The sequence below is a fragment of the Rousettus aegyptiacus genome, unplaced genomic scaffold, assembly GCF_014176215.1.
Source record: "Rousettus aegyptiacus isolate mRouAeg1 unplaced genomic scaffold, mRouAeg1.p scaffold_m13_p_7, whole genome shotgun sequence".
Classification (NCBI taxonomy): domain Eukaryota; kingdom Metazoa; phylum Chordata; class Mammalia; order Chiroptera; family Pteropodidae; genus Rousettus; species Rousettus aegyptiacus.
This window is the reverse complement of record NW_023416310.1, coordinates 107,977,750-107,998,258: the sequence shown is the minus strand read 5'-3', so window position 1 is coordinate 107,998,258 and position 20,509 is coordinate 107,977,750. Positions and strand designations below refer to the sequence as shown.

The window sequence follows — 20,509 nt, the reverse complement described above, 5'->3', positions numbered from 1 at the left end:
CTCTGGGCAACATCATTGGTGACCCATTAGTGACCAGACCCAATAGACGTACATATTCAGCCTTTATCTGTATGGACCTTTCTGGTGCCTTTAACCCATCACTCTCCCTGGTGCTCTGTCTTCATTATGGGCCCTTCACCTGCTCCTTCTTGAGTGAGTGGATCTGCTCATGGTCTCAGCTGCATGCATTGCTGATGACCATCTGTCCATTTAAGTCCCAGTCAGTCTCATTTGCTGCCCCTTGGACATTCTCTGTATGGTCCAGTCATCTCTTCATGGCTAAAACGGAACCAACCCCTTCCCCCACCAAAACCCTGCTTTTCCTTTGTTCTGTATCTTACCCGTGTACCCAAACTACTTCCCCACCTCACCCTCAATATAAAATCGGTCTCCAGGACCTGCTAAATTTTCTTCCACCCTACCTCTAAAATCATCTCTTCTTCTCCCAAAGCCACTGTCAGGTCTCATCTCTTTCACAGATTGTTTTTGCGATTGCCTACTTGGTCACTCTGGCTGAGCCTCCCTCCTTGAGACCCATTTGCCACACAGTCATAGAGAGCTTGTAAAAATGCAAATCTGACCTCATCTGCTAACATCCTATTAAAACAACATGTTTTACATCACTTATATGTGTTTACATCAAAATGTGAATCTGAACTAGCAGTTTACTGGAAATACAGATGATAGAAGAACTTGTAAAGGACACTGGTAGGGAGCATACGGTCGGCCAGCTATGGAACTGGGAAATTCTACAGGCCAAGAGACTGTCTTGGACAAATAAATGGCAAAGGAAAAAATTGAAAGAGTTTTAAGAGCATGTCAACAAATGCACTGTGTTGGATTCTGACTTGAATAAACCAACTCTAACAACAACTTGATTTTTTTTGACGTTCAGTAATGGTGTCATAGTTATTTTTTAAAGAATGTATATTTTAGTGATACAGGCTGAAATGTTTAAGGAGAAATGATGTGACTCCTATATTAGCCCTGGGGTAGGGTATGAATGAGACAAGAAACTGATCGGATATAGGATAATAAGAATTTAAAGAATTTTTTAAATTGTAAAATACACATAAGGCAAAACTTACTGTCTTCACTATTTTAAGTGTATAGTTTAGTGTCATTGAGTACATTCACATTGTTGTGTAACCATCACAACCACCCATCTCCACAGCTCTTTTCACCTTGTAAAACCAACGCTCTGTCCCCGTTAAACACCAATTCCCCATTTCTTCCTTGCCCCAGTCCCTGAGAACCACCATTCTGTTTTCAGTCTTAATGAGTTAGGCTACTCTAGGTATCTCATATAAATGGAATTATATATAGTATTTGTCCTTTTGTGACTGGCTTATTTCACTTAGCATCATATCCTCAAGTTTCATTCATGTTGTAGCATATGTCAGAATTTCCTTGTTTTTTAAGGCTAAGTAGTATTCCATTGTATGTATGGGCCACCCTTTGTGTATCCGTTCATCCATTGATGGACTCTTGGGTTGCTTCTATCTTTTAGCTGTTGTGAATATGATGCTTTGAACATAGATATACAAATATCTATTCGAGTCCTTGTTTTCAGTTCTTTTGGAAATGGGAGTTTTTAAAATATGAAATTACTGGATAATATGGTAAACTTTATTTTTTAAATTTTATGAGAAACCACCACTATATTGTTGTCTATAGCAGATGTGCCACTTTCATTCCCACCAGTAAGGCACAAGAGTTCTAATTTCTCCACATCCTTGCCAACATTTGTCGTTTTCTGTTTTTTTGTTTTTATTTTTATTTTTTTATAGTAACCATTCTAATGGGTTTGAGGTGGTGATAATAAAGAATTATTAATGTTTTAGTTGTGATAATGGTGTGATACTATACACACATGTATATTTTTAAGAGTTTTTACTTTTGAGAGATACTGAAATATTTATGGATTAAATGATAATTTGCATAGGATTTATTTTTTTAAATAATACAGTTTTGGGGGCAAGGGGATAGGGAGGTAGAAATGAAACAAAATGGCCAAATACTAATAGTTGTTTAAATTGGGTGATGGGCATATGAGGGTTGAATATACTGTTCTTTCTAGTTTTGTGTATTTTTGGTAATTTTTCATTAAGTCACATTTGGGGGCCATTATGGCCCGTTCCCAGCCTCGCTCTCTAGAGTCAGCACCTTAGCAACATTAAACTACTTTTTTTTTTCCTACTTGCCTCCTTCGGTCCACTCCCACTCAGTGCTCATTTGTGTATCCTTGCCTTTGCTTCTCAGTCTGGAATATCTCTCTGGATGACTTCTGTGCTCCTTAATACCTAACACAGGTGTCCCTTTCTCCAGGAAGTTCGCCATGCCCTCCCTTCTCTTGCCTCCATTAATATTCCAGCCTGCCTTCATAGCTGCTCTGTCACATCCCAGCTGGTTGAAGTAGAACTGTGTCTTGTCTTTTTATCCCCATTGCCTAATGCCCTGCCTAGAGTATAGTAAAAACCTAGTGTATATCTGAATGTACCATTATTTTGTGCACAGCCTCTGTAGGACTGTGTCTGGCATATAGTAGGATCTCAGTGAATGAGTATCGTGAACCCCTGAGGGCATCTCCTGTGTAGGGCAGTAGTTGCTGTTAGCAGGATGGGCATTATATAGACCTTTGAAACTAAGTGGGACCTTAGATCATCTTTCCCAGGGTCTTCATTATGCAGGTCAAGAGAGCAGATGCTGGAAGGGTTATATCTTAGCTAAGGTCATGCAGCCAGTTACCCCAGTCTGCTTTGTTTTCATGTGCACTGCACAACCTTCTGAGACTCCTGTAGTGTTCCAGATTGGTTTTTCTATAGCAAAGAGAACATACGGACTGCCTGCCAGGTACGAGAACAAATCTATTTAGCAATTTTGTTTCTCAGTATAAAGTGTGAATTTTAACTTTTCTGCTTTATAATAATGCCAGAAGAGATTACATGGTGTAAAATACATAGCCAAGCTTTCTATCAAAAAAGGTTTAGTCATATGTTCCAGTGACAGAACTGTACACGTACATTCTTCCCAGTTGATATTGTGTTGTAATTATATAAAATACAGCCATTGGGGGAAACTGGGTGAACGGTCACTGGACATGTCTGTCCTGTCCTTAAAGATTCTATAATTCTTTAAAAATAAAGAGTAAGAAAAGTGATGATAAAAATGTCTAGGCACCAAACTGAAGTTTTCTGGAAAATGCAGATCTCAGGACGGGCCATTTTTGGTGTGTCCCTGGCAAGGAATGGTGCTTACTGATCTCTTTAGTGCTCCCCATGCTTCTATATCAGTGAGGGTCCAAACTAAGAAGACAAATAATGTCTTAAATGTAGGAATCTTTACTAGCAGACAGTTCTGTGATAGGTTTTCTTTAAATACTTTATGAAGAAATATTTGGGGCCTTTCTGTGTGGGGTTTCCTCCTAGCACAGCCTGTTTTTCTGGTGAGGACACCTTGATGGGGCTCTTCATGCTTGACCTAGGGGAGGTATGTTTCTTACAGTTTGAAACTCTGACTCACTCCCTGCTGCTTGTGCTTCATACCAGACTCCTCTTTTGGCTTCCTGAGTGGAAGAGGGTAATCTAGACCTTGCCTCAGTCTGATTGGGGACAGGGCTGTGGGTGCCAGTGCCCATCCTTCCCCAGACCTCCAAATGTGCAAACCTCTGGACACCCCGCCGAGTGTCTGGCTTCTGTCTGCAGCAGAACCAGAGCAGTGATGCTTGTCCTCAGGGCGCCTTCGAAGGTGAGATTCTGAAGCATGGGGAATAGTATGTGCAGGTGCCAGGTGCTTGGCAAGGCTCACTGCAAAGTCATGACTTGCCCCTATCACACTTGGCTCAAATCCACGTCTTATCCAAGAGTTTTTACTTTTGAGAGATACCGAAATATTTATGGATTAAATGATAATTTGCATAGGATTTATTTTTTTAAATAATACAGTTTTGGGGGTAAGGGGATAGGGAGGTAGAAATGAAACAAAATGGCCAAATACTAATAGTTGTTTAAATTGGGTGATGGGCAAATCATTGGAACCTTGAATGTTGCATGAAAATAAATCCACTTTACCTGGAGAGGGTCTTTTCCTGCACAAGGTTCTAAAGGTCCTAAATATATGTTCAGGGTGCTGGAGGAGCTCACAAGGAAAGGAAAAACCAGCATGGTGTCAGGTTGAACTCGCCATTATTTCACCATGGCTCCCTGAAAGGTTATCATTTTACGTACTTCAGCCTACACTTGTGAGGTGTTCTGGTGAGTTGCACACTGGAGGAGTGTGGCACTGGCGCGGTTGGGGGATTGGTGGGGAGTGCATGTGTGCCAGGTCCAAGCTCAGGATCACACAGACCTGTGTCGTGACCTGCCATGGAAGAGCTTTAGGGGAATGACCAGATCAGATTTGTCCTTTATGCAATCACTCTGACCATAGGGTACAACGTAGATGAGGGTGGGAGTTGTGACAAGACTGGCTTTAGACACAGTTAAAATAATTCAAGCCAGAGCAGTTGATGTTAGTAAAAGGAGAGAAGTGTGTGAATTCAAGAAATGCTAAGGAGGCGGGCCCAGTAGGGATAGCAGACTGGTCAGATGCAGGGACTTAAAAGGGGACAGGAGCAGCTCCCTGGTCCCTGGTTTATGGGTCTGGGCAGGGGGCGGGGGGTCATCATGACATTCCCTGAGGCGGAACAGAAGCACAGCAAACAAGACTAGGGAGACACTGCTCCAAGTCTGGAAAGATTTAGTCTGAGGTGTCTGTGCTACCCCTAGTAGAGCACACCAGGTAGTAGGTTGACAGAAGTCTGGAGCTCTGTAGACATGGGTAGGTTAGAGATAGCACAATTCATTCACAAGTAGTTATCAAATGCTAGATACTGTTCTAGGTACTGAGGTCTCTCCTTTTCCTTCTAATTGGAGTGGAGCTATGTCCACTCAAATGAGTGCTTCCGGTAGGAGAATTAACAAGGAAATCGGATAGAGTGACTGTGCAGGAGGAATGGGTGATCAGAGAATGACTTTGGGGAGATAGGAAACTGAATTATGAGATGAGCCACCCCTTGGAAGATAACGGGGAAGACGTTCTGGGCAAAGAGAAGAGCCCTGAGGCAGAATGAGCGGTCACGTTTGAAGGGCTGTTAAGAAGGCCGCTGTGACTCAAGCATGATGCACGATAGGAAGGGCCTGTGAAAGGAGGGCCGGTGGGGCGAGGGCTGGTAGGTCAGCACTGTATCTCTGGGTTTATTCTGTGTCTGATGTTCAGTCATAGGAATTCGAAGACATGAGAATGGATGAGATCACTCAGAATGTGTGCAGAGTAAAAAAAGGAAAGGACTCATATATTTATTTGAAGGGGAGACCTACCTTAAAGGAGACTAAGAAGAAACAGCCAAAAAAGTAGAAGAGAAAGCCAGGTAATGTGGTAGAGAAATATGAGAAAAGAAAGCTTTAACGATAGAGAGAATTAAGTGGCGGATGATGGACAGAGAGGAAAACACTGAAAATGTGGACTGAGTTTCACAGCATGAAGATCATTGCCGCCCTTGGAGAAAGCAGGCCTCCTAAATCCTCCCTTTCTTTTACTCTCTGCATCCAACATCCATCCAGTCAGTTCCCAGAGGATGGAAGCCACCACATTGTGGTGGACCAGGATGCTGGTTCTCGGGTGGGGGTGGGGGAATTTGGCTGATAGAAGGATGACAGAGAGGGAGAAGGATGAACAGTGAGTACCCAGTGAGAAAGGGCAGGAAGCACTGGTGGCTGCCCTAGAGTGGCTGGCCACTTGTGAGGAGCCCTGATGGGAGAGTCACCCCGTCTTAAACAGCACATGTTTGTTAATTCAGAGTGGAAGAGTATAGATGTTGTCATTTGGGGGAGTTTGACCACAAAGCACATTGGAATTTCAGTGGTAGATAATCAAAGAGGGAGGAAGTGGAGGGCCTGGCCTATAAGCATGGTGGTTCAAGCAGGGTTACAGGATGCTGATTAGGTGTCCACAAGGTATTGCAACTCTGGCTTTACTGGAGCAGCGTTGATATCCTGGGGCCTCTCTTCCAGAACAGAAGATGGTAGGCGGCACAGGCTAAGGCCTGCAGGGTGTGTCAGTGGAAGACTGACCAGATGAGCATGTGGGAGCTCCAGTTTATAGGCATGTGTTGTTCTTCAGCAGAACCCCCTTGGAAACCAGCGTCAGAACCGGTTCTCCTTCAACCCTGTGCACCACGAGACCATTTGGTAGTTAAGACAGGAACAGGAACCTCTGAGCTGAGCACCCATAAATACATTAGGCTGAGAGCAACCATGTACATTTATACATGGCAGCCAGTCTTGTCTGTTTATAAGCGCTTACTGTGTTCTTATGTACTCTGTAATCTCTTCAAGCCATTTTCCCATCTCTTCTGAATTCTCTGGGATTAGGCTCTGTGGTTTATTCATCTTGCCACCTTCTGCAGTGCTCAAGGCTTAAAAATCTGCCATGGCCATCACATTCCACAGTCCCCACCCCCACCTACATCATTCAAGTTAAATTTTGAGAGCAGTTCAGAAAATGACCTGGTGTTGTGGTGGTGTTACTTTGGAACTTGTCCGCAGCTGTTTGCATGTGGATATTGAAAAAGGGAGTGGTAGCTTTTATAATTGTTAGGGCAAAGAAGGACTCTGTTTCTAATCTGGGACAAACAGCTGACTCATCAAGTGCCTTGACCTCTTAGGTTTCCATCTTCCTCCTTAGGAAAATGGAAAACTGAGCTCCTAGTTTACAGACAACCCAAACATGACACTGAGGAACAAATGATCCCCCCCCCCAAAAAAAAATTAATAGAATAAAAATCCAAGAAAAATTAACAACTCATATTTATTTCCTTCTAACAGATTAAATGAGTGTGAATTTACCTTTCCCAAAAAAACTTTTCAAACAGTGAATCTTATAGTTTCCATTTTAGGAGCATAGTTCCTTTCCTCCCTCTCACCCATAGGTGGCAGCAGGAAGCAGAAGAACCTACAGGAAAGGAAAGCTGATGTCTGGCTGTTGGAGGGGCTGTATTCTTGAGTTCAGTCATAGGATCAAGTTTTGCTTCCACCTCTGCCCTATATATAGTTTCATTTATCGAGTATTCCTAAGTTTTTCTGAGCTAATTTAGGTATCCAGATACTGATTTAAAGAACTACAGACTCAGCACTTACAATTGGCTTTAACAGTTAAAAAATAAGAAAATGAAGTGGGAATAGGAATGGGAGGGAGCATTAGAATTAGGACTCAGATTAGAAAATGGCCTCTTTGTTTTCTTAGTTGTTGCTCATTTGTGTCTAGCAGTTTGACTGCTCAGAGCTGGTGCCCACTGAGTTGCCTTAGGCGGGAACCCTGGGTAACAGTATTCTAGCACTCAGGTCCTGGGGCAGGTGTGGTGGTCAGCGTGGCCCTTCTCTGCAGCTGGAGGACAACAGCACAGGGCTGCGTGCTACTGTCTGACTCCTCTGAAGTCTATTTAAAGATAATAATGAATGCTGTTATTTGGAACTTTGTAAACATAAATAGCTCAGTATAGATGGTTGGGGTCAGTGGAAAGTAGGAATGGGATTGGGGTTGGGGGATGTCGGACAAAAATATAACAAAAGTAAACATAGGAAAGGAGTAGCCAGTGTTTAGAGGCTGGATATGAGTACCCGTTAATGGAGGAATCCTGTCCTGACAGCTGCAGACTAGGCTGGGGAGGTAGGAGGAAGATGTCACCTCTCTCCTCCCTGCCCCATCGTCATGCTCTTTTCGTGAAACTCCTGCCCCTGAATTCTCAGGGTGCTTACTGCTTGTGTAGGGCATTTGTCTTATTCTGTAGCCATATCCATGTATGTCCCATGTCCTAGAAGACTGGGAGCCCATGCACAGGTTCCATCTGTCTTCATAGTTCACAGCCTCTTTATAAAACATCAGTTGAATGAATCTAGTTGAGGATGGTGAAGCAAAAATGACAGCATAGACAGACCTGGCTCTGGTCAGAGAGTCTTGATAAGAAGTGGAGTTTGTAAAGGGTGGTCACTAGGCACAGGGGATTAGAAAATGCTCACGGTTGGTGGGGAGGAGAGTAGGACAAAATCCCAGGGGGAGAGAAGGGATGGGGCAGGGCAAGGCTCCTGGAAAGGGCATTAACACTGGCCTGTGCTACAGGATGGAGCCTAGCACTGGTGGCCAGCCTCTACCAAGCCTGAGAAAGAGCCTTTACTGCCAGGGTCCTTCAGCTGAAAGCGGCAGCAATCTCAGTTAAACCAGCTTAAACACAAGGGGTTTGTTTATTTGTTCTCATAGGTGAAAGGGGAGAATGGCTGCTCTCGGGTACAGCTAGATGCAGGCATCATGTCATATCCTTAACAGTGTGTATACGCACTCTGGCCCTGTCTCATTGACCCCACTCTTGGGCACACCCTCACACCAGGAGACTGGGCAGCATCAGGCTTGTGCCCTGCGAAGAGAGAGAGGACGGCCCAAGTCCAGGGACTTACCAGTCGGCTGCAACTGGGTCCTTTCTCACAGCTGAGCTGGTTAGTGGTCCTTGCTCAGCTGAGGTCACAGGACTTGGGGGAGGGTGAGGCAGCCCCAGAGGTGAATTGGAGGGTATTTCCAGAGTAAGGAGTGTAAAGTGGTCAGGAAATCAACAGAGGAGCACTGCTGGGCTACAGGCCCTTGGTCAAAGCAAAGGGGTCTCATGCACTGTGCTGCACATAGACGTCACTCTTCTCCATTTTTTTCAGCATCTCCACGACACGGTGAAAAGGAACCTCGATAACACCACCTCTCCTCAAAATGGCGATCAGCAGAATGGTTATGGAGACCTCTTTTCTGGGCATAAGAAGACCCGCCGGGAAACCCCCCTCGGAGTAGCTGTCTCTTCCAACGGCCTGCCTCCGGCATCCCCCATCAGTCAACCTGACAAGCCTGGCACAGAGGCCCTGCAGGCTGGCGGGAAGCACTCGCTGGGGCCGACCTCCATGGACAAGAAGCGTTTGGCAGACTCAGGCCTCCGCCTGAACGGAGGCAGCAGCCCTGGTGAGTCGTTTTCTCTGAGCCTGAATAAAGAACTGAAGCAGGAACCTGTCGATGACCTGCCTTGTATGATTGCGGGAGCCGGAGGCTCCATCTCCCAGAGCAACCTCATGCCTGACCTCAACCTCAACGAGCAGGAGTGGAAGGAGCTCATCGAGGAGTTGAACAGGTCAGTGCCCGACGAGGACATGAAGGACCTGTTCACTGAGGACTTTGAAGACAAGAAGGATCCAGAGTCTTCTGGCACTGCCACACAGCCCCCGTTGGTGCAGGACATTAATATTAAGACAGAGTTCTCTCCAGCAGCCTTTGAACAAGAACAGTTAGGCTCTCCACAAGTGAGGACTGGGTCTGCAGGACAGACCTTTATGGGGCCTTCGTCTGGCCCAGTGAGCACAGATCCATCCAGCCTAGGGGGCTCTCAGCCTCTCTTCCACCCCTCTGGTCAGCCCAGGGTGGACTGTCCCAGTCCCAGCCTGATGCCGGCATCAGCCCAGGCCCAGAATGCACAAAGAGCCATCTCCAGTGTGGTGTTGCCCAGCCAGGGCCCGGGAGGGACCTCAGAGCTGTCCTCAGCCCACCAGCTCCAGCAGATCGCTGCCAAGCAGAAGCGCGAGCAGATGCTCCAGAATTCACAGCAGGCCACCCCAACACCGGGCCAGATGTCCACGTGGCCTCAGACAGGCCCCTCCCACAGCCCCTTGAGCGTTCCTTATCCCATGGAGAAGCCTGCCAGTCCTCCCAGCTACAAGCAGGACTTCACCCACTCCACGCTGCTCACGATGTCCAATACAAACAAGGGTCCCCCCCATCCCGGAGGCCCCTGCCTCCAACCCAGCCACGTGAACCTGCTGAGTCATCAGCCGCCAAGTAATTTGAGCCAGAACACCGTGACTAACCAAGGCTCGGTGCTGGACTATGGCAATACCAAGCCCCTTTCTCACTACAAAGCGGACTGTGGGCAAGGTGGCCCTGGGGCTGGCCAGAGCAAGACAGCCCTGATGGCTTATCTTCCCCAGCAGCTGCCTCATCTAAGCAACGAGCAGAACTCCTTGTTTCTGATGAAACCAAAGCCCGGAAATATGCCCTTCCGATCACTGGTTCCTCCCAGCCAGGTAAGTGTTTGCCTTCTCTCTGATACTCTGGATCCCAGTGGTTGCTGGGTCCAGGTAGTGGGGAAACAGAAGGAAGAAGGGAGGAGCAGCTGTAGTTGTCCTGTGACTCCTTGGGAGTAAAAATTGATCAAAACCAGGGCTGATTTTTAATAATAACAGGGTAAAATTCCCTAGTATAACTTGTTTTTAACTCTTCATACATTTGAGGGATCACCTGCCCTTAGTCTCATGTCTCCCTCATGCCATATAACTTATGTCATTTGTGGCTGTATTTTTGCAGATAAAGATCAGGCTTAATGTGCTTCTTGGAGGCTTTGCTTTTATTTATTTATTTTTTTACTACATTTCAGAGCTCTGTGTTCAAAATATGTGAAATTTTAGTGAGCTTATGACCTTTTTAGATGAGTACTGCTTCCTCCTAACTTTTCTGAAGTCCATGGTTATTCAGTCATGGTAAGCAAGCCTCCAGAGAAGCACATGGCTCTGTAGGGTAGAGAATGGTCAAGTGCCAGTGCTATCACGATCACGATTTGCATCTCTGCTCTCTTCAGATATGTTCTAAGCTGCTTCCTCCCTGGAAGCCTTCCTGTCCAGGCCTCATGCACTGACAGAGTCCCCAGCTTCCTCAAAGACAATGCAGCATGCTTGCTTTTCTCCACATTGTGGCCTGGATGTCTGCGCACATAGATGTATTGAAACTTTTTCACAGTTGCATACAACAGTTGTGTAACGTGCATTGTCTCCAGTTTTTCACTACTATAAGTAAGCCTGCAGTAAATACCTTTGCGTGTACCTTTGTGTATTTATAGCACAGATATGTAGCATAAAAATTTTTAAAAACTCAAATATGAGAAAATTGACCTACTCACAAGGGTGTGCAAATGGGCACAGTGCTTTTGGAAAGTCATTTTGACATTATGTATTTTTTATAAGCCACAAAAATGTTCATAAGCAGTGACACATTATACTCCTGCAAGAAATAATCCAAAAAAGGAGAAAGTTATATACAAGATATTCATCACAATCGTATCTACTTAGCCAAAGACGAGAGGCAGTTTAAGCATCTCAACAGATTGCATACATAAGTAAATGTTGAAACTTCACTTATTTCAGTCATTAAACTGCTACACAGCAATAAAAAACGAACGTAAGAAAGAGCGGCACAGTGACAACTGCCATTTCAGCACCTCTTGTTGCCCTTAAGCTTCTGCTGATTGGGGGGAGGAAGTTACATCAGAATCTGCCTGCTCTAAGATTGTAGAATCTTGTAGAGATTAAATATTAATAAGTAAGGAGTGGGAAAAAGCTCAAGAAGTTGGACTTGCTTAAGTGATCATTGCTTTTTGCCTTTTTCCTGTTTTGAGTTAAACTTTCCCGTTTTCTTCGAAGTGTAAGTAATGATGTTAGAATAACATTGTGGAAACATTTGACATGACTCTCAATTTTGGTCCATGTGTGAATAGAGAATATTTGTTAAAGTTTTCATTGATAGTCTTTTAAAAACATGAGTATCTAAGAGAAGCCAAGCAGTCTCTTCTCAGAAAAATACTATACATGAGTGGACAAATGATACCATTTCAGGCGGTTCAAGGATAGCCCCACTACCAGGGACCAGAGGCTTGCACACTCTGAATGTAGTGTCTCCATCAACCAGGGCCTCTCAGAGTGCTCTTCTGGGAGCCCACCTACACTCACTCCAGTGTGCCTGTATGTGTAAGCCACAGTTGCCTGCAGAAATGGTTGTGTGCAGATATCCAAGCGTAAATGTAAAATCACACCCTTGCTACTGGTGAGTTACAGGAAACAGAGCTAATGCACTCCTGGTGACTGTGCCTGAACACCCAAGTGTTCATTCTCGCTGGATGGATGGAGCTCATCTGCTCTGACAGGGAGACTTCACTGTGTCCCACGTGACTTGAGACCCCCTATCTTTGTTCACAGGAGCAGAACCCTCCCAACGTCCCCATGCCAGCCCAGGCCTCCAGCGTGGGGACCCAGCCACCCACTGCATCTGTTGCCAGCACTCACAGCAGCACCCCCTATCTCAGTAGCCAGCAGCAGGCAGCTGTAATGAAGCAGCATCAATTGCTTTTGGACCAACAGAAACAGAGGGAGCAGCAACAAAAGCACTTGCAGCAACAGCAGTTTTTGCAAAGGCAACAGCACCTTCTGGCAGAGCAGGTAAAGAGAAAGGTGGAAGAAAACCCCACCCCACCTTTTCCTTCCTCCCAAATCACCACAGTGGCTGCAAGCTCCACTAGGGGTGATATGAATGTGTGCTCGTATGCATATTCAGCATTAGTGCTTTGCTTTTTTTAAACCCTTTTCCAAGATTGGGGCATTTCTTGGACAGTGGTGGCCTGTGTCAGAAGCAGCTTTATGTCACTTAGTGGAGATTTTAATGAAGACAATCTGTGGCTAAAACTTGGCATGTTAGGGACATTTTTCCATGTCCCTTGTCTGCAGCTGCCACTGTGGGTCCCAGCTTCGTTGTTATAAGCTGGAACATGAAACAGAAATGAAGACATGCCTGGGGTCCTAGACTATAGAACCAGGACTGACAAGTCCCCTCTAAGCCTTGCCATTCATCCACTTGGTCACTAAGCAGTATGCAGGTACCAAGGTTACACGAGTTTGCAGAATTTTAACTTCTATCTTTAAGACATAAGAGAAGAAATAATCTAGAGGGAATTTTAAAACTCACATCACTGCCTCAGTTCTGCCATTTTTTAAATAACAGCTTTATTGGGATATAATTCACGTGACATACAATTCACCCGTTTAAAGTGTGTAATTCCATGGTTTTTAGTATCTTCACAGGGTTGTGCAACCATTACAATTTTAGAACATTTCATCACCTAAAAGGAAACCCTATACCCATTAAAAGTTATTTCCCCACCCCCTAGGCCTAGGCAGCCACTAATCTACTTTCTATTTCTATAGATTTGCCTATTTCTGGACATTTCACATAAGTGGACTCGAAGTTCAATCTAGCTATAGCTCATATCAGTATTTTCCTCCTTTTTATAGCTGAATAATATTCTGTTGTATGAATGTTACTTTTTTATCCATTCACCTGTTGATAGACATTTGTTTTGTTTCCTGAACAACATAGGTTTTTGATTCTCGAGTGTGTATTTGGGGTGGTCATATGGCTAGTAACGTTTACGTTTAACCATTGAACCACCTCCTGGACTGTCTCCCATAGCAGTATGTGAGGGTGCCAGTCTCTCTGTGTCCTCGCCAAGCTCATCTTTTTGATCCCACCATCCTACTAGGTGTGAAGTGGTATACCTTTGTGGCTTTGATTTGCATTTCCCTGATCTGCCCTCCATTTTTAAAACTGATACACCGTCTTTTTTTTTTTTTCCTTACTTATTGTCGTTAGGTCTGCCCCCTCTTTCTGTTTCATGATGTTTATTAAAAGTTCCCAGATGAGGTCAAGAGCGTTATCTTCGCCGGAGTCCGTCTGTGAGTCACAGGCTTGGACCGACGCCGCTCTGACCTCACTGTGTATCTCATGTGGGTCGCTTGCTTCGCTCTGTTGCTCTTGCCATCTTCTAGGAGAAGCAGCAGTTTCAGCGTCACCTGACTCGCCCGCCACCCCAGTACCAAGATCCGACACAGAGCACCTTCCCACAGCAAGTTGGACAGTTCACAGGTGAGGGGGCATCAGGTGTTGGTGGCTCTGGGGCAGGGAAAGGTAGGCCCTGATGAGCAGTTGCTCCATTCCATGTGCGCCACATTCCTGTTGTCTGCCCAGCCTCGTGCCAGGTGCACACTGGGTTAACTTGCTCAGGTATACTTCGGTCCGCTTAGCCAAGGCTCCTGGTTGTCAAGTTACCCTGCAGGCCGGGAGAGGAGGCTCGCAGAGGCAGACCACTTTGGCTGGGTCCCTAGCTATATAGTCTTTTCAAGCAAAGCCCTTTCTAATTGGAAGATATCTTATCAACAGGAAATAGCTTCTGTAATTCTTAAAAGCATTCTCTGCTTCTGTAAAATGACTTCCTCCAGGCTTCCAGATAATGGAGACTTACTACACTTGTGTGAGGCCTTTTCTGCTTTTCTTTCTTCCTATCCACTCGCTTTGGTGTCACAGATGGCCCCGCCAGCCATGGACAGTTGACCAGGAAAGGGCAGGAAAAATTCCAAGTTCTCAGCTGTCATGTGTCAGATATGCAAGGGGACCTGGCTGCCATTGCTCAGGCTGTCACTCCAGAAACTCATTGTGGTGCCAGTTGACAGACTCTGCAAAATGTGGTTTGGACCTGCCTTCCTGCTCTTCTTAGAATATCTTTGGAGCTTGTCCATTTCTTGGTCGATGATTCTCACTATGAAGCGTCCCAGAGAACCTGGCTACCGCTTGCATTCTGGAGGGTGCAGTGGAGCCTCTTGTGCACTGACAGGCTGAGGTGGGAGTCAGCAGGCATCTCAGAAGCCTGGGGCTCAGCCAGCATTCCTGCCTCTGCCTACATTGTCTTGTGCTGTCACTGGCGGTGAAATGGACTATTTCTTTTCCTCAAGCCAGTTTTTAATTAGGTGCTAGTGGGGAGAATGAAAGGAGAAACAGTACTGTTACGGTTAATCCCTACACGGTCACTCAGAAACCCACCTCAGTGTCCAGCATGTCTCCCAAGGCCAGAACTTCTCTATCCCATTCTATGCTGTCCCAAGCACAGTGCCCGCCACAGAGTGGGTGCTTGGTAAACATCTGGACTTCTCCATGCCTTGCCCACCTGTCATTTATGGTGTAAAAAACATGCTGTCACACTCCCTCCACCACCCCCCAGTGCCCACTGCATGCACCCTCACCTAAGTGATTTAGCAGCCCTGGCCCAGCAGGCTCTGAACCATGCTCGAAGTCCAGTACCCTCGGGCCATGCAGCCCTGTCCTTCACGACGCCCGCAGCCTTTCTGAGTGTGGCCAAGACTCCTCAGTTTTATCTCTAAGCAGCTGGATGCTGCCTCATACCACAGCCCCCAAGCTACCCACACAGACTGCTTTCATAACTACAAACGTTTGTGCATTCTCTTCCCTGGAGTACTCGTTTCTTCAGACTGTTAAACTTCCACCCTTTTAAAAACCAGTGTATTTGTCACCATCTCTCTGCTGCTTTCTGCAATCTTCCCTCGCGTTGAGCCTTTATCCCCTGTACTCTTATAGCCTGCCGACCCACCTTTGCTGTCACCTGTCACACCGCTTGGAGCCTTCATTCAGGCAGGTCCTGAGTCAGATTTTGGGGGCCCTCAGTGCCCAGTGTAGGGCCTGCTGCAGAGCAGAGATGGGGTGGGCCTAAGAAGTCTTCCAGCTTCCTTCCAGGCATTGCCCCTTCCTCCCTGCCTGTCTTGGTGTCCCCAGTGCTGCAGACGGGCCTTTGTCCCACCGTGTGGGGGCCCGCTGCCCTGTTAGCCCCCAGGGCTCTTCTCTGAAGCCCACTGACCATCCGGTGTTGATGTATGCCCGTAGCATACCGGCTGCACCTTGAGTCTTGGAGTGTCTCCACAGTGAGGGTCAAGAAATGCCAGCTTGATTGACAGACCTTTCTCTGTCTTCTAGGCTCCTCTACTGCTGTGCCCGGCATGAACAACCTGGGTCCCTCCAATTCCAGCTGCCCCCGAGTGTTCCCTCAGGCTGGGAATCTGATGCCAGTGGGCCCTGGACACACTTCAGTTTCCTCTCTCCCCTCAAACTCAAGCCAGCAGGACCGGGCTGTGGCCCAGTTCCCCGGTTCCCAGAGCATGCCACAGGGCAGCCTCTACGGCATGGCGTCCAGCATGACCCAAATGGTTTCCCAGCCCCCACCACAGACCACCAACGGACACACCCATGTCCCACGGCAGACCAGCTTGGGCCAAAACACCTCGGTCTCAGCTGCCTACGGACAGAACTCTCTGGGGAGCTCTGGCCTCTCCCAACAACACAATAAGGGGACTCTGAACTCCGGTTTAACTAAGCCACAGGTCCCAAGGGTGTCAGCGGCCCTGGGGGGCCAGAACCCCTCCTGGCAACATCAGGGAATGCCAAGCCTGCGCAGCCAGACCCCAGGGAGCAGCACCGTGAGCCCCTTCCCAGCAGCCTCTGGTTTCCACATGCAGCAGACTCACCTGAAGATGCCCAGCCCACAGTTCTCCCAGGCAATGCCCAGCAGGCCCATGGCACCCATGAGTTCGGCAGCTACTGCAGGGCCCCTGCTGTCCTCCGTGGGTGCGCAGCAGAGGGCCAGTGCTCCTGCCCCAGCCCCGCCCCAGGGAGCCCCACAGCAGGGCTTGCCAAGCCTGAGCCCTGGGGGGCCTGAGCTGGGGGCCTTCAGCCAGAGCCCCGGTGCCCCATTGGGTGGCCGGGCAGGGCTGCACTGCGCCCAGGCCTACCCTATGCGGACTGTGGGCCAGGAGCTGCCCTTCGCCTACAGCGGGCAGCCAGGTGGCAGTGGGCTGGCCAGCATGGCCGGAGACGCCGACCTGATTGACTCCCTACTGAAGAACAGGACTTCGGAAGAGTGGATGAGTGACTTGGATGACCTTTTGGGGCCTCAGTAATGAGAGGGTTTATGGTGTTTTTCAGTGTTCATACACCCTGTATTTTTGTCTCGTCTTCGACAGTGAGCAACTGTTTGGACCAAAAGCCCATGGCCTGGGGTGCTGGGTGGGTAGAGCAGAGGCCACGGCTGACCCTAGCCTGGGCAGGTTCTGCGGAGCCCACGGTTCCATGCCACTGTGGTCCGTCGGGCTGGCCCAGACCATCTGCTGGCATTGAGACAGCAGGACGGGGTTATACAGGTGATTTTCTTTCCAAATGACCAAAAAACCAACAGTTATCACAGTGAAACCCCATGGTGTCAAGCTTATAAAAATCTGTGCCATCGCGTTGACTTAATCCAAGATTTCTCCTCATGCCCTAATGTTGAGGACAAGTTTTTGTTGAAACTTTATATAGTAGAACTATTTGCAATTGTAGCATAGAAAAGGATAAATTTTTTAAAGGTTTTAAAACAGCCTAGGATAGGTGGTGGTTTAAGTCGATTAAGTGGCATAGAAACATTGGGCTTCCTTTTGGTGAAGAGACTTTTTCCTGCTTTGTCAGCTTTCAGGGGAATGAGAGGGTCACTGGGAAGTCATTTCTGTAAGTGAAGGCTATGACTGCGTGTGCCAAAAAGGAACAGGCTGCTGTGCAATGGCAGAGCTGGTGACAGATGTGGTCTTTCCAGCAGCTCCTCCCTCTCCCAGAATGCTGTTCTTCCAGGTCAGCATTTAGGAAGACCCCAGGCAGCCCTGGGCTAACTGCCAAAATGGAGTCTTTGGATTCTCTGTGTCCCTTTTCGTTGTAACCTCCTACCTTCTGCAGCTTCTCTGACAACTTCTATTTACTGTGTTAGGAAGGTGACTGTTTTTGAGTTGTGCACAGGTGTTTTTCTTTCACCCTGGCTTCAGTTCCCATGACTTTTCTTTCTGTCTCTTCGTTTTTCACTCTCTAGTTCACATGGAAAATCTCTTTAAGGCAATGATTTACTAGATTGGAAGGGAAAAGAAAGAGTCATTTCAGTTCCCTAGAGAGTCCTAACAGTGGCAAGAGGAGGGTACCCCTCCCTAGAAAGGAAAGCATTGTCAAGAGAAGGGAACTCAGAGGTGTGCCCTGTTGGGGAGGGAGGCCAAGCTGTAGGCCCGGCCCAGGAAGGAATTCCACTTTGTTTTATTCCTTCTGCCACTCCATGTCAAATGACTTGCACTTTTTAAAGGTAATTGCTTTATAACACTAATACATCCTCTCTAAAAGGTTCAAGTGGATTTCTCTTTTAAGGTCTGTGAATTAATAGACTTGGCTAAGCTAAGAGTCCACAAAACAGAGTATTATGTGTGGCCTGGTTGTGGAAAAGGAGATGGAGAGAGCACTTCGGAAATGGCAAGCGCAGGGTGAGAGCCTTTCACAGAGTGTTGGAGAGTAAAAGGTGTGCCGAAGAGTGGCTCAGACATAGGGCAGTCTCTGGAGAAACCACAGCTCCATTTTTATGTCCCTGGAGTCTCAAAATACGTAACTCAAGGAGTGTCATATGTAAAGAATTGAGCCAAGGAAAGTATTCATGTGGCCAGCCTGAGTGGCTTTGATGAAGGGATGGAGGGCCGTCCACGCATCGGTAACGATTTTGCACCAGCAGTGCCTTCACAGGGGTACCTGGACCCTCAGATCCTCTTCTCTAATAGCCATTTCCCACCACAAATGGTGGTGTTGGGCCATTTGCCCTTTAACCACCCTCCTCACCTTCCCCAGAAGGGAATGAATCATAGAGCCAGTGAAGACTCCACCCTCTGAGTAAGTTCCCCAGTCTGAAGTGGAATAGGGGGACTTCAGTGGGTTTTCTACCAAATATAGCGGGCTGGAGGCTGGTGATGGGCCCTGTTCCCCACTGGTCTCCCTCTGCTGCTCACCTCCGTCCCCAGGGCGCTCTGCCTCCCCTCCTGGGAATGGCTGCCCCTGCCTTAGTCCTGGGGCCACCTAGACAGCAGGCTGCTTGCTTGCTGCAGCGTCAGAGCAATAAAATGTGATTCTGGGGTCCCCCCGGGAGCTGCCCATGGCTTTATTTATGAACCTGGTTTGGGGTGGTTGGGGGAGAGGACCCTGCTTCAGTGCAAATCACCGTCTTCCAGGAGCCATGACTCAAAAGGGTGCTCGGACTTTCGTTATACACATTTGCTTTGTGTAAATAATGTTTACAATTTTATATTAAAGATGGAATAAGCGTTAGAGCTCTGACTGTATATTTTTTACTTTTATAGATTTTAAAACTATGATCCTTTATATGTGTGTTTTGGGGGAGCTATGATAAGTTTTATGGCAAACAGTTGGTATTAACTTTTTATTGTCATCAAAGTACATAAAAATCCTATTAATCCCCTTATTCTTCTACTTCCTTTAACTCTGGTATACACCAAAAAGAAATCTTGACTTTCCTGTTCTATCATTATAAAATAATAAAAGTATTTTGCTAGTATGGAAACTGCTTATGTATTCTCTTTGCATGGCTGTGTCAGCAGGGGAGGAAGTAGGCCACCAGTGCTTTGTTTGGTAGTTTTTTGTTTTGTTTTGTTTTGTTTTTTGTCATTTGGCTATTTTCTTACTGAGCATTGAGGTGGGGTGAGGTATTTGGTTTGGTTTACCGCAGAGTAACTTCTGCTATTTGACAATAGGCATAAAGTTGGAACTGACACTGTTGCAAGATACTCGAACAGAGAGATGGGACACCAAGGCAATAAGCAGGAAGTAGCGTTTATTGGTGCCAGCACCAGCTCAGCAGATTCACATCCAAAGGCTGAGCCCCGATTGATCGCAGCAGGGCTTTCCCCATTATACACACCTTATACCTCCTCACAAAAGTGCATTTTGATTGGTTGGTGGGCCGTAAGGGGAGTGACCAACCAGGGCCAGTGGTCTGTGCCATGTCAGCTGTGACACTGAAAAGTCCCCTACCTATTATGGTAAGGGAAGTGAACAACCTTCAACCGTTACAGGAAACAGGGCAACCAAGACAACTTAGATGTGGCTGCCACAGTACCACTCAGGGCCCTCTCTGGGGCTCCTCCATGTCTTCATGTCTAACGTGAGGGAGTTTGGACCAGCTTACTCAGGGATACTTTAGGTCCTTAGCAGTTGAAATGTTTTACAGCCACACCTTGGAGATATTGCAGTTTCGGGTCTGGACCCACCGCAATAAAGCAAATACCGCAATAAAGCAAGTCACACGAATTTTGGGGTTTCCCAGGACACATAAAAGTTCTGTTTATATTATAATGTAGTCTATTAAGTATGCAATAGCCATTGTAAAGTTTTTAATTGGTCATAGTTCAATATCTGTGTCTCAGGGAGGGTCATCCTCACCAGTTAACAAAGAAGTGCAAATTAGAACAAATGTAAGATGACTCTGCTTGTCAGAGTAAGTGCTGGCTGCAGTGTAGCAGGCTGTTGTACAACCTTTTGTGGGAAGAAATTCTGCAAAAAGTATCTAACTTCTTAAAATTTTCTTGTGTGTTCAGCCCAGCAATTCCAATTCTGAGCAGCCATCCTGGATACAGAAAAAGGTCCTAGCACAGGGGTGTTACAGTGGCACTATTCTTAAGTGCAGGAAGCTGGGACAGTCTGGACAGCTGTCAGGGGACTGGTTAAGTGCATCACAGTGCTTCCACCTGATGAGATACAATCCCTTTACTTTAAATGTTTGTGGAGGTTTTGAACGTCGCTTGGGCTTCTTACATTGGAAGCCAATAGAAAAGAAATCCGGATAATACCACTCTAAAAATCCCCTGCCCCCAGCTTGTACTCAGAGTTACCAGATAACTCCCATAATCAAAGGAGCCGTTGGACAGCCAGGCCTCGGCAG

The 20,509-nt window shown here is 46.8% G+C and overlaps 1 protein-coding gene across 2 annotated transcripts in view; it reads left to right on the top strand.

The window, feature by feature from the left end:
* The window catches only part of MAML1 (mastermind like transcriptional coactivator 1), a 39,899-nt gene extending 20,767 nt beyond the window's left edge, over positions 1-19,132 (top strand). For both annotated transcript variants that reach the window (XM_016147738.2, XM_036224380.1), the window contains exons 2-5: positions 8,736-10,142; positions 12,084-12,323; positions 13,707-13,803; positions 15,700-19,132. In XM_016147738.2, the coding sequence (XP_016003224.2) occupies positions 8,736-10,142; positions 12,084-12,323; positions 13,707-13,803; positions 15,700-16,679 (2,724 nt within the window). In that variant the 3' untranslated portion in view covers positions 16,680-19,132. The remainder of the gene's footprint in view (positions 1-8,735; positions 10,143-12,083; positions 12,324-13,706; positions 13,804-15,699) is intronic.
* The last annotated feature ends 1,377 nt before the right edge of the window (positions 19,133-20,509 follow it).